The sequence below is a fragment of the Choloepus didactylus genome, chromosome 1 (genome assembly GCF_015220235.1).
Source record: "Choloepus didactylus isolate mChoDid1 chromosome 1, mChoDid1.pri, whole genome shotgun sequence".
NCBI classification, from domain to species: domain Eukaryota; kingdom Metazoa; phylum Chordata; class Mammalia; order Pilosa; family Megalonychidae; genus Choloepus; species Choloepus didactylus.
In genome coordinates this window covers 2,236,018-2,249,715 of record NC_051307.1, presented here as the reverse complement: position 1 = coordinate 2,249,715, position 13,698 = coordinate 2,236,018, and the positions used below count along the sequence as shown (strand labels likewise).

General features: G+C 47.2%; 2 protein-coding genes across 2 annotated transcripts in view; both read right to left on the bottom strand.

Moving 5' to 3' along the window:
• The window catches only part of TSPEAR (thrombospondin type laminin G domain and EAR repeats), a 319,882-nt gene that overhangs the window by 179,397 nt on the left and 126,787 nt on the right, over positions 1–13,698 (bottom strand). The gene's annotated exons all lie outside the window — the stretch shown is intronic.
• LOC119529779 (keratin-associated protein 12-4-like) lies at positions 3,379–3,846 on the bottom strand. The gene is made up of 3 exons (XM_037830488.1): positions 3,695–3,846; positions 3,541–3,607; positions 3,379–3,486 (listed from the first exon to the last, which is right to left on the bottom strand). Exons 1-3 carry the CDS (start codon positions 3,844–3,846, stop codon positions 3,379–3,381), a joined length of 327 nt encoding a protein of 108 aa, XP_037686416.1.

Sequence of the window (13,698 nt, the reverse complement as noted above, 5' to 3'; positions counted from 1 at the left end):
CTCCCTGCCACATTACCTTCTCTTTCCCAGCCCAGAGTTATGGCCACGTGGGGAGTTCCTTACAATCAGTTGACTAAAGAAGAGAAAACTCGGGCTGGTTTACAGATGGTTCTGCACAATAGGCGGGCACCACTCAAAAGTGGAGAGCTGCAGCACTGCAGCCCCTTTCTGGGATGTCCCTGAAGGACAGTGGTGAGGGGAAATCCTCCCCGTGGGCAGAACTTTGAGCAGTGCACCTGGTTGTTCATTTTGCTTGGAAGGAGAAATGGCCAGAGGCACACTTGTATACTGATTCATGGGATGTTGCTAATGGTTTGGCTGAATGGTCAGGGACTAGAAGGAAAATTATTTGAAAATTGGTTACAGAGAGGTCTGGGGAAGGATACGTGGATAGACCTTTCTGAGTGGGCAAAAAACATGTAAATATTTGTGTCCCATGTGAATGCTCACCAGAAGGTGACTTCAGCAGAATATTTTAATAACCAAGTGGATAAAATGACCCATTTGGTGGATACCAATCAGCCTCTTTCCCCAGCAACTCCTGTCATTGCCCAATGGGCTCATCAACAAAGTGGTCATGGTGGAAGGGATGGAGGTTATGCACGGGCTCAGCAACACGGACCTCCGCTCACCAAGGCTGACCTGGCCACAGCCACTGCTGATTGCACAATCTGCCAGCAGCAGAGACCCACACTCAGTCCCTGATATGGCACCATTCCCCGAGGTGATCATCCTGCTACCTGGTGGAAGGTTGATGACATTGGACCACTTCCATCATGGAAGGGGCAGCGATTTGTTCTTACTGGAATAGACACATACTCCGGATATGGGTTTGCCTTCCCTGCATGACATGCTTTTGCCAAAACTACCATCCGTGGACTTACAGAATGCCTCATCCACCGTCATGGTATTCCACACAGCATTGCTTCGGACCAAGGAACCCACTTCACAGCAAATGAAGTGAGGGAATGGGGACATGCTCATGGAATTCTGTGGTCTTACCATGTTCCCCATCATCCAGAGGCAGCTGGGTTGATAGAACGGTGGAATGGCCTGTTGAAGACTCAATTACGGCACCAACTAGGTGGCAATACCTTGCAGGGCTGGGGCAGTGTTCTCCAGGAGGCTGTGTATGCTCTGAATCAGCATCCACTCTGTGGTGCTATTTCTCCCATAGCCAGGATTCATGGGTCCAGAATTCAAGGGGTGGAAACAGGAGTGGCACCACTCACTATCACTCCTAGTGATCCACTAGGAAAATTTTTGCTTCCTGTCCCTGCAAGCTTAAGCTCTGCTGGTCTACAAGTCTTTGTTCCACCAGGAACCAACAATAATCCACTGAACTGAAAGTTAAGACTGCCACCTGGCCACTTTGGTCTGCTCATGCCTCTGAATCAACAGGCAAGGAAGGAGATTACTGTACTGGCTGGGGTGATTGATCCTGACTATCAAGGGGAAATAGCACTGCAGCTCCATTGTGTAGTTCCTGGAATACAGGAGATCCCCTGGGGCGTCTCTTAGTACTACCAGGCCCTGTGATTAAAGTCAATGGAAAACTGCAACAACCCAATCCAGGCAGGACTACCAATGGCCAAGAAACTTCAGGAAAGAAAGTCTGGGTCACACCACCAGGCAAAGAACCACCTGAGGCGATTGCTGAGGGCAAACAGGATATATGAGGGTAGTGAAGATAGTTGTATAGATTAGCTAGGCCCATGTGATCAGCCGCAGAAACGAGGGCTGTAAGGGTTATATTTCTTCTTTATTTTGTTTTGAATACATTTGTATATGTATATATATATTTTTTCTTCTCCCTGTTATCTCCTTATTATATAACGTAAGGTGTCTTAATAATAGTTGACTTTACATCACAATTTTAAAATAATACGATATCAGAGAGACCTCACATATGAGATCAGCCAACCCTCAGACACATGAACTGCGATGAACAATTATTGCTTTAAGCCATGAATGTGGGTTAGTTTCTTATGCAGCAGTAGTTGACTGATACAACAGGTTTATCTGTTTTGTTTGTTTTGTTTTTAATCTGATGCAACTACCATAGGATGTGCTGTACCAAAGCAAAGGAAATAAGCCAAAAAGAGGACAACTTGAGAGCCTAGAGACTGGGAATCCCTTCCAGGAGAAGGGCAAAAGGAGCCAGGAAAACCAGAAGGTGGCTGTGCAAATGTACAGAGTGAGGATGTTGGAAATGGGAAGAATTAGAGCAGGTAAAAATGAAACTACACAAATGAAAAACAGTGTAATTTTTAACTTCCAGGGAAAATAAGAAAGGAAACCCGATCACAGTCCACTGCAGAATCCAGCTGTGAACAGTGTGCAACCACAGCATGGTGGCCACGAGCAGTATCTCACCACGTTGACAAGGACGGGGAGGGGTGGCGGAAGGGACGGCAGAACAAAACAGCTAAATGCACCTCTGGAGAAGGTGACAGAAACGTCCCAAACTGATGACTCCAAAGTGGGCAGCACTTGAACATCACATGGAAACATGGAGCTGCATAAATAGTGGAACAGAGAGAAAAAGACTTGAGTCCAGTAGCCCCCGGAGAGGGAGTCTTGGGGAAGCAGGAGGTTAGGGGAGGCAGCCCTGAATTTTATTCTAAGCCTTTGGCACTAACTTTATGTTTTAACCATAGGAGGGTATTACTTTGATACATTTTTTTAAATTTTAACTGACAAAAGGAAGAGAGAAAATCCTGCTTTGTAAGCATGTTGTTGGCAAGAGGCCAGCAGCGGGTGGGCAGGTGGGTCCTCCCGCAGGCCTGGGTGCTGGGAGCCTCCCGCACCAGGAGGGCCCAGAAAAGTCTGGGAGGGTTGCCAAGGGGGGCTGGCTCCCGTGGGGCACAGGATGCACCAGCGTCATCTCTCACCAGCTCTACGGGGTGCAGGATCTCCCAGTTTGAGAGTCCTCGCCAACGTCTGGGGAAGGGCACCCCTCACCGCAGTCCCGTTCCCCCCAGCTCCCCCCACCACCAGTTCACAAAGAGGCAGGCCACAGCTTCGGACCTTCTGCTCAGAAGAAGGGACGCGAGAGCCACGTGCTTAGCTGTCGGGAATCGCACATTTATTCCGTATTGGATTCGGCTTAGAGGACAAAGCCCCTCCCTGTGACAATCCCCAGAACCTAACATGTTGAGATGAGCAAGTGGCTTGTTGATTACAATCTGCAAAGCCCAGGATTTTCCACCAGAGTCTCAGAGCGCCCTGAGGGGTGGGGGAATTGGACACATTTTTTAGAAAGGAACAAATGTGGCTGGAGTACCCACAATATTTTATGATGGTGGATACCCTGGGATGTCTTACAGATGGGCCAGGTTTACAGTATTCAGAAAGGGGATATTGCAAGATCTTGGTTTAGCACGAGGCAGGGGTGCTGCAGCAGACAGGTCTGCAGAGGAGGGCAGGGCAGGAGGGCTGGCAGCAGCAGGAGGACTGGCAGGAGGGGGCCACGCACACGGTGGGCTTGCAGCACACGGGCACACACATGGCAGGCTTGCAGCACACGGGCACGCACACGGCGGGCTTGCAGCACACGGGCACACAGCAGGCCGCCTGGCAGGGGCTGGGCACGCAGCAGCCCGGGCTGCAGGAAGAGGTCTGGCCACAGGTCACAGGGCAGCACGGGGACTGGCAGCCACAGGGGGAGCAGCTGGTGGCCCCGCAGGCCGACTGGCAGGAGGCGCCCACGCCGCACACGGGCCGGCACAGCAGAGCCACGCAGGAGGCCGGGCGGCAGCAGGGGACCCCGCAGCCCAGGGCTGGGCAGCATGGGGACCCGGAGCAGGCCGGCTGGCAGACAGCGGAGCAGCTGGTGTTGCACATGGTGGGCGAGGGTAGCTGGGGTGTGTGTAAGGAGGAGGACGGGGCTGGTCTGGGGGCTCCCCCTGCTCAGTGGCCTTTATATCCAGTCCTGGCATCCCAGCAACAAAGAAGCACAACTGTTGTCTCCCTTGTTTTTGTTTCTCTGGGATCTCTCCCAGAATTTTATTTTTCTGTTGTGGCATTTTCTGTTTTTTGTTTGGCCCTTGGCTTTGTGACTCATTGCATCTTCTTCATGCTCTTGTGACAGTTGGAAACCTGACAGAATGTTTTATTATTGGCTCCATCTGGATTCTGACTCACACCTTAAATTTCACCTGAGTTTCTCTTGTGTGAGTCTAAAGATTTTATCTCCAGATTTTCGCTCTGTGTGTGACTGTGATCCTCCAACATCTACAAAATTGTACCCTCCTCCCACATGCCGGGAGGGCTCCCAGTAGACGTGAGGGAGAGTGGAGGGTGGCTAACTCTTCCCCGAGTCCCCGGGCTCTTAGGGCTGGAGATCGAGAGCTGGCAGCCTCCCCGGGAGGACAGGGAGTCAGTGTGTGCACGAGATAACGTGAGGGCTTTAGGGTGTGCACCACGGAGAAGATCCGATAGGTGCTGACTGGACCCTTGTCATGAGAAAGGCTTGTAGAGAGAGGAACAAGGTGTGGTGAGTGGTCAGACCGCCTGGATGGACACGCGGGTCCACAAAGGCAGGGCCTGGAGCTGGGCCAAGCCCATGCCCTGGAACGTGTGGGGCCCCAGGGTGAGCGGAGGGTCCCATGGGAGCCACGGCAGGGGGAGGGGTCGTGGCAGGTGCCGAGGGCCGGGCTGTCCTCAGCGTGAAGAGCAGGGAGGCCACGCACCCAGGTTAGACCATCACCGTCGTGGAGCCTGCCGACGTCAGCACAGGGAGAGCTGGGGCGTGGGTGGGAGCGGCTGCGTGTGGCAGTGGGGCTTTCAAACCGCTTCAGCTGGGCAGGGTGGGGGGCCATTGCCATTCACACCTGGAGCCCCCTCTTCCTGGGGCTCTCGTCGACCATCTACAGCTTCCTGAAGCCAGAAAGGAAGGAGAGACACAGCACATCCCTCTGCCCTCCCGGTGGCTTCGGACAACCTTCTTTATCAAGAACTCAAAGTCACTTTTGTTTCACATCCACATCCATCCCCACAGCGAGGAAGAGGTGAGATTATAACTGTGATTCAGAAATAACTCCTGGAAGGGGCCGAGGAGTTGAAAGACCAGGACCAGATCTACAAGGTGTTTTCGAAAGCAGGTTTCCCACCCGAGTGACACATACCTCACTGTGGTACCCGCACCCACACAACCAGACGCACAAGGGTCAGCCAACGTTCGTGTGCAGGACGTGATGTGCTGCTCCCCACTCCTGAGTTTTCTACCTCACAGAGGGCCCTGCAGCGAGCGCTGACTCCAGGCCTCTGCCTGCCACCCCCACCCACCTGTACCCCACACTCCTCCTTGCAGCCGTGCCAAGGACCATCTGACAGGTGACCCTGGGACGGGGATGGGGACCCGCCTGTCTGCAGAGGGCACGTGCTGTGTCCGCTCGGCTGGAGCAACCTCAGCAGGCAGAGCCGGCCCCATGGGGGAAGGCTGTAGATTTGCAGGACAGCCTGTCACGGGCAGGAGATTCGGCCTCTTTCTGGGTTCAATTCTAGAAGCCACACACCTGCAATGGGATATGCAGCTGTTCTGTCAGTGATACACTGATGGCATTAGGCCCTGCCCTCTGCCTTTCTCAGTCATTCCATAATAAGCAGGGACGGGCGGTACCCAAAAGACTTCCATAAACCTCAACTGCTGCTGCATGAACCAGGAACCTTTAGGAAGGGACAAGAGATCAAAATAACCCTGGAGAACTTGGCAGAATGACTGGTTTCAGGCGACGCTGCCTACGACAGGCGATTATGCCTCTGAAGGAAACAGAGCCGTCGTGTGCAGGCAGCGGTCACAGCGAGCTCAGGCTGTGGCTCCTGAGAAGATGGAAACACTTGCCCGGGAGCACCGTACAGAAGGGAGGGACCGAGCATAACCTGCAGAGGAAGGGGGCCGAAGTGGGGCAGGGGAAACACCTGACGCTGGCCGTGGGAATCAGAAAGGATGAGGCTGTGCATGTCTCCACGAGGGTCCCCTATGAACCTGTGGGAGAAGGTGGCGGGCTGGGCACGCCCAGGAAGACCACCAGACGCTCCGACGAGGTGGAGAGCGGAACTCCTCCGAGGCCCCGTGAGGTCCGCAGCGTGGGACGAGGACCCTGGCCTGGAGCGAGGTGCCGAGACCCAGCCCGGCAGAGCCCAGCGCCACCCAGGACGAGGTCTGCAGGCAAGGCCGGGTGCACACCGGGGCCCACAGGTCAGAGAGTTTAGGGATCACCTTGACCTTCCACGGTTCCACCCTAACCGAGAATAGAATTCTGCATATTCAGGTTCAGGGTGATCAGCCCATAAACGACCGCCTGCTAGAATGAACATCTATAGTCAGAAGAAGATAGTAGAACACAGAGTCTCTAAAGTGTATTATCAACCAATTCTAATATATAATCAAAAACCAGTAGAAATGCAAAGATAGAGGAAAATGTGTCCACATGCAAGGGCAGAGAAGGAGGCAGTCCATAGAAATCAAACCGAAGATGCCCCAGATGTTGGACTCAGCAAAAAATGACTTTAAAGCAAGTTTTAGAAATATTTTCAAAGAAAATAAGGAATAATGTGCTGAAATAGTTAAAGGATAATATTATCTTAATGAATGACTAGGTATGGAATCTAACCAGAAAGGTGGAAACTATTTTTTTAAAAAAAGGAAATTATAGAACTGAAAAATAAGATAGTTAAAATTAAAAATCCACTTTCATTGGCCTAACAGCAGATTGAAAATATAAGGAGAGTCAGTGACCTTGAAGACACATTAATAGAAATTATGCAATCTGAAGAAGAAAGAGAAAGAAGAAACAAGAAAAATGAAAAGCACCTATGAGACAATATCAAACAGTCTAACATGCGTGCAATTTCCACCTTACAAGAAGAGAATGATTTTGAAGCACAAATTTTTTTTATAAAATAATGGACAAAAGTTTTCCAAAGTTGATGCTCATCTCCATCAGCAGGGCAGTAAGGTCAAAAGAGCAGCCTTGGGGGTAGGGGGAGGCATCAAAACCCATGAAGCCCTCCAAGCTGGGACCATGCCTGGGTCAGTTTTAAACTGTTGTGGACCCTAGAAGATCCATTTTCTTTTTTTCTTTTTTTTTAAATTTTATTGAAATATATTCACAAACCACACAATCATCCAAAGTATACAAACAGTTGTTCACAGTATCTTCATACACCACAATCAATGTTTTGAACATTTTCATTATTCAAAAAAATAAAAATAAGAATAAAAGTAAAAGTAAAAAAGAACACCCAAAACATCCTGTACCCCCCTCCTCCCCACTATTATTCATTTACGTTTTGTCCCCGTTTTTCTACTCATTTGTCCATACACTGGGTAATGGGAATGGGAGCCATAAGGTTTTCACAATCACTTGGTCACACCATATAAACTCCATAGTTATATGCTCGCCTTCAAGAATTAAGGATACTGGACTGCAGTTCAACAGTTTCAGGTATTTCCTTCTAGCTATTCTAAAAAACTAAAAACTAAAAAGGGATATGTATATAATGCATAAGAATAACCTCCAGAATGACCTCTTACTCCATTTGAAATCTCTAAGCCACTGAAACTTTATTTTGTATCATTTCTCTTCCCCCTTTTGGTCCAGAAGGCTTTCTCAATCCCACAACACTGGGTCCAGGCTCATCCCTGGGAGTCACATCCCACATTGCCAGGGAGATTTACACCCCTGGGAGTCATGACCCATGGAAGGGGGAGGGCAGTGACTTCCCTAGCTAGAGAGAAAGGGCCACATCTGAGCAACAAAAGAGGTTTTCTGGGGGTGACTCTCAGGCACAATTATGAGTAGGCTTAGCCTCTCCTTTGCAGTAACAAACTTCATAAGGGCAAGCCCCAAGATCGAGGGCTCAGCCTCCTAAATTGGTAGTCCCCAGTGCTTGTGAGACTATCAGGAATTCCCCAGCAGGAGAAGTTTAATATTTCCACATTTTCCCCCAGTTCCTCATGGGGGCTTTGCAAATAGTTTTTATTCTCCACCCAAATTATTCTGGATTATATCAGGTCTTCATGCTAACCTGTACAAATCAACCAGATCTCACTCCTTATTCAAGTTCCCATGTAATTATGGTATTTGAGTTAAATTATACAGTGTGCTACAGAAAATATAGATTTTGCACCAAATAGACATCTCTTCCTTTAGTCCCACACAGAACCCGAAGTTTTAAAACACAATTAATGTCATCCTCTACCCTTTAATCTGATCTACCCCCAATCTCAACCAAGTCCATTTCATTCATATCTCCATTTGAAGTCTGACCTCCTTTTCAGCCTTTTTAACAGTTGATTCATGGGACAATGGTGACACTCATAGCTGCCAAAGTCTGGCTCTGAGTTCCACGTTCCACACAGATGCCCAAAGCTCCAGGGACTAAGAGGTCATTCTGGAGGTTATTCTTTCATCACACACAAATAGCTCAGAATCTCAAAATTTAGAAATAACTGCTACAACTCATGAATAGACATGACTGCTATAAGAGCTTACAATCTAGGAACCTTTATGTAAGCCTTCCCCTGGTAACCCATGCTCCCAGATTCAATTCTCAGAGTTTACACATGGTTATTAGTCCATTTTAGTGAGGTGTTATAATGTTTGTCTTTTCATTTCTGGTTTATTTCACTCAACCTACTGTCCTCATGGTCCATTACTTTGTTTCACACCTCATCACTTCATTCCTTCTTGCTGCTCCCTCATGTAAAAACATTCTTATATTTGTATATTTAATCACACTCATTGACCACACTAGGTTTCACTAAGTTATAGTCCCGGTTTTTATCTTCTATCTTTTCTTCCAATGTCATACATACTAACCTTCCTATCTCAACCATATTCACAGTCATCTTTTTTCTGTGTCTTTACAATACTGTGCTACCATCAAACAGTACTGTGCTATCCATTTCTGGATTTGTACAATGAATCCTCCAGAACATTCTATACTTCTTCAACATCAAATGCCCAGTCTCTACCCTCTTTCTAGGTCTTGATATCTTCATTTCTACAGTCTTCTCCAAACCTCTCTCTCCTGTCTTTCCCTATCTGTCTGTAGCACTCCCTTTAGTAGTTTTTGCAGAGGAGGTCTGTTCACAAACTCTCTCAGTGTCTGTTTATCTGTAAATATTTTTAAACTTTCCCTCATTTTTAAAGGACAGTTTTGCCAGGTATATGATTGTTGGTTGGCAGTTTTTCTCTTTCAGTGTCTTGGATATATCATACCACTGCCTTCTTGCCTCCATGGTTTCTGCTGAGAGAGCCGTTCTTAGTCTTATCAAGTTTCCCTTGTAAGTGAAGGATTGCTTTTCTCTTTCTGCTTTCAGTTGTTCTCTCTTTGTCTTTGACATTTGAAAGTTTGATTAGTAAGTATCTTGAAGTCGGTCTATTTGGATCAATTCTGTTTCATTGATTATTTCCTCTATTATTCTTTCTGCCCCTTTTCCCTTCTCTTCTCTTTCTGGGACAACTATAACATGTATATATTCATGCGCTTCATGTTGTCATTCAATTCCTGAGACCCTGCTCATATTTTTCCATTGTTTTCCCTATCTGTTCTCTTGTCTGTAGGATTTCAGATGTCCTGTCCTCTAGTTCCGTTATCCTTTCTTCTGCCTCTTCAGTTCTCCTGTTGTATGTCTCCATTGTGTTTTTCATCTTTTCTATTGTGCTTTTCATTCCCATAACTTCTGCCATTTGTTTTTTCAAGCTTACAAATTCTTCCTTAGGGTGACCCAGTGTCTTCCTTACATCCTTCATCTTTTTTCATTACATTTTCTTTCAACTTGTTGATTTGATTTAAAAGATTTGTTCGAAGATATTTAATCACTTTGTTCAACTCCTGAATCTCAGTTGAGATGTTAGTTTCTTCCTTTGACTGGGCCATGTCTTCCTGTTTCTTGATATGGCTCATGATTTTTTGCTGTCTAGGCATCTGATTTTCCTGATTGGTTTATTCTGGAGGTTGTTTTCTCTCTTTTACCCATGATTTTCTTGTTGGTTGACTTTGATCTCTCTTTTCTTTGTTTCTCTCCCTGGCCAGCTGTGAGATTGGCTCTGCCCCCCAGTCTTCTCCCCCAAACTAGTTGCCCACCGTGGCCTGCCACAGGGATGGGAGGAAGGCACTGGGCACCCCAGCAAGTTCACCATGTGTGGTGATACAAATCTACTGGCTCCCAGTGGTGCTCTGTTTTCAGCTGGCTAGCAAGACCTGGGTTTGTTTTAGAGTCCTTGTGTGTTGACCAGCTCCTGTGCTCCTAAAAAAGGATCTGAAGCATCTTTTTAAAAGTATTTTAATTCCCTCACACCTTCTGGAGCGTCTAACTGATGATGATATTCAGTAACTTAATCCTCCTCAGAAGCTGCTTTGCCTCCAAGCAGGCTGCATCTACACAGATGAGCTGAAACTGCAGGATTCCTATGCCCCCACTTTGCCAGCCAAAATCTGGCTTGATGTGGGGCTACACCTGTGGCAGAGTACTGCCTCAGATGACCCAGCACTACAGCTGTCCCCAAGGCAAGGAAATGGCCACTGGCTGCTGCTTCCCTCAAGAGTGGGGGAAGGGCTTTCAGACCCAGGGCTGGAGATGCAGTCTCTGTCCATGTTTTCTCAGTGTCTTTGTCCCTCACTGTTCTGGACCTTGAAATGTCCTCCCCTGTCACCCAGGTCTTACAGTGGGGGTTTGTCTCACTGCTGTGAGAGATTTTATAGTCTGTGTTCATGGTGGGAGGGGCCCTGTCTGCTGATGCCATGCCTTTCCCACACTGAATGAGTGAGGGGGAGGGGAGAGAATTGGCTGGTCTGAGACAGAGGATTCCCACGTGATATTTCTTCTCTTTCTTCAATTAGGCATTTGTAGGGTATTTCTCCAGTCTATATCCTCCTCCAGAGTTTCAAATAATTCAGAATTGTACTTTTTTTTTTCATTGAATCTCTGGAGGGAAGTTTTCAGTAACCGTTTATGTCACCATGTTGATGATCTCCATGATCTTTTAACTCAATCTTTTTGGGTGGAACCTTTTGATTGAGTGTTTCCATGGAGATGTAATTCACCCAACTGTGAGTGAGACCTCTGATTAAATTATTTCCATGGAGATGTGACCCCGCCCACTCTGGAAGGTCTTGTTTCATTCCTTGGAGTATTTAAGAGAAGCTAAGGGCTGAAACAGACCTTGATGGTGAAGATGCTAGAAGATGCAGACAGAAAGATGTTTGGAGATGCTAGGCTAAGAGATGAAGCTGAGTTTGCCCCAGAGAAGCTAAGAGAGGACCCCCAGATGCTCAGAGATGAAAAGAAGCTGAAAGAGAGAAGCTAAGAGAGACAGAAGTCCAGAGACATTTTGGAGAAAGCCATTTTGAAACCAGAACCTGGAGCAAAGGACCAGCAGATGCTGGCCACATGCCTTCCCAGCTGATAGAGGTGTTCCCGACACCATTGGCCATTCTTTAGTGAAGGTATCCTCTTGTTGATGCCTTGGTTTGGACATTTTTATGGTCTTAGAACTTTAAATTTGTAACCAAATAAATCCCCTTTATAAAAGCCAATCCATTTCTGGTATTTTGCATAACAGCATCATTAGCAAACTGGAACAGATATTGGTACCAGAGAAGTGGGATGCTGCTGAGTTTACAAATACCAAACATGTTGGAAATAGCTTTTTAAGTGGATAAGGGGAAGATTTTGGAAGAAGTGTGAGAAGCTTGATAGAAAAGGCCTAGATTGCTTCAAAGAGACTGTAGGTAGAAATATGGACACTAAAGATACTTCCGATGATGCCTCAGACAGAAATGATGAATGTGTCATGGCCAACTGTAAGAAAGGCCATCCTTGTTTTAAAATGGTGGAGAAAAAACTGAGTCCTGGTGTCAGATGGAAGGCAGAACTTGAAAGCAATGAGCTGGAACACTTAGCTGAAAAGATCACCAAGCGCCTGGCTTCTCCTTGCAACTTAAGAGAAATGCGAGAGGAAAGAGATAAGCTGAGAACTGAACTCTTGGGTACAAAGAAACCAGAAACGGATGGTCTGGAATATTCTGGGCTTCCAAAAAGTGAGACCCCAGGGGCTACAGCCCCATGTGAGGATTTAACAAAACTGGGAACCAGCTAGCCATTTCAGTACAAGCCAGGCTTGGAAACGGGGTTATCCAGAAAGGATTTGTGGAAAGGATTTGTGAAGAATGAGGCAGTGATTGGAGTGTTGCCTCCAAAAGCCAAGTGAGACCCGGGGCCACACTCACCAATACATGAATCACTTTCAAATGATTTCCCCTTGTAGAGATGGACACCCACATGCCCTGTGCCTTAACAACCCCAAGAGAAACTCTTGCAAAGAGACACCAGGAAATGGGCTCAAGAGTGTCTTCCATAGCAGCAGGGTCTATAATAGCAAACCCTTGAATACACCAAGCCTCCATTGTGGCACAGCAGATAACAAGAACTATTCACACAAGGTGTCTCAGTTTGCCACGGCTGCTACAACAAAATACCAAAAGCAGGTTGGCTTAAACAACAGGAATTTGTTAGTTCAGGTTTCAGGGTAGAATACTAAAATCAAAGTGTTGGGAAGCCAGGCCTTCGCCCAAGTCGGCGGTGTCTGTTGGGGGCTGGCTGGCAGTCAGTCTCTGCCCCTTCACTTGGCAGTCTGTCCTTCCTTCACCCGCCATGTCTTATCTTCCCATCTCCAAATTTCCTCTGCTTATAAGACCCCAACCGAGCAGAATTACGGCCCGCCTTCATTCAGCTTGGCCTCGTCTAAGTAGGATCTTTGAAGATTCATTCACCAGTAAGCCCACACCCACAGGACTGGGTAACAGGACTTGAAGAACACGCTTACAAAAGAGGCCACACCCCAGACCAGCATTTAGGGTTTGAAAACGTCTTGTGGGACACGATTCACCCTACCACACAAAAAAACACTAGAGTCATCACAAAGGGTACACTACACCCCCAGAGAACATGCAGAAATCTTAATAATACTATATGGAGTGAAAAAAGTGAGTTTCAGAGGATTACATGCAAGATAATACCCTTTTAATATAATTGAAGACAATTAGAAAATATTTTTTCAGGAATCAGAGAGATAGGACTCAACTCTATTTTGTAAAAAGGCAACATAATGATGAGAACACGATTCAAGGCAGCGGTTACCCAAAGAAGTTACAGGTAAATTATTGATAATATTCTAATGTCCATGTTAGACAATGGGTTGGCAGAGTTTTATTATCGTAATTTTGTAAGTCCATTCAAAAATCAATAAATAAAAGCAGCCATACATGGACCACAGACGGGAGTGCATCATAAGCTCAGGGTGAGAATTAATCCAATTCTGTACATTTGACATCCAAAGTCAACAGCTGCCCCATGGACTGAATTCTCACTGACATGGGAAATCATTATCTTCTGACAATAGAGGAAAATCCAAGCCTCATGCTATAAACCAACTACGGTGCTTATGGGCCCAGCAGCAGGAATCAACAGAAGAAGAGAAACAATTCCAGGCTTCTCAACGGCACTGAAACAGACCTCAAGGAGCAGTGAAGCCAACGGAGCCCTGGGAACGTCAGGATGGGGTCTGGCAGTTTCAGGTCCCCCCTGCACCAAGGAGCTCCCCCTTTTCATCCGGCAGCTTCGGGCCATGCCGTGAACCGAGGACACCCCCCCCACCCCCACCCCTCCTTTGGTCAGCTTTTGTG

What these genes read in the sequence shown, in the direction of transcription:
- LOC119529779 (XM_037830488.1), bottom strand. Translation starts at nt 3,846, where the DNA reads ATGTGCAACACCAGCTGCTCCGCTGTCTGCCAGCCGGCCTGCTCCGGG. An exon ending in GGCGTGGGCGCCTCCTGCCA is followed by an intron (nt 3,608 to 3,694) that starts GTCGGCCTGCGG and finishes CTCTTCCTGCAG; the next exon opens with CCCGGGCTGCTGCGTGCCCA. An exon ending in CCGTGTGCTGCAAGCCCGCC is followed by an intron (nt 3,487 to 3,540) that starts GTGTGCGTGCCC and finishes GTGTGCTGCAAG; the next exon opens with CCCACCGTGTGCGTGGCCCC.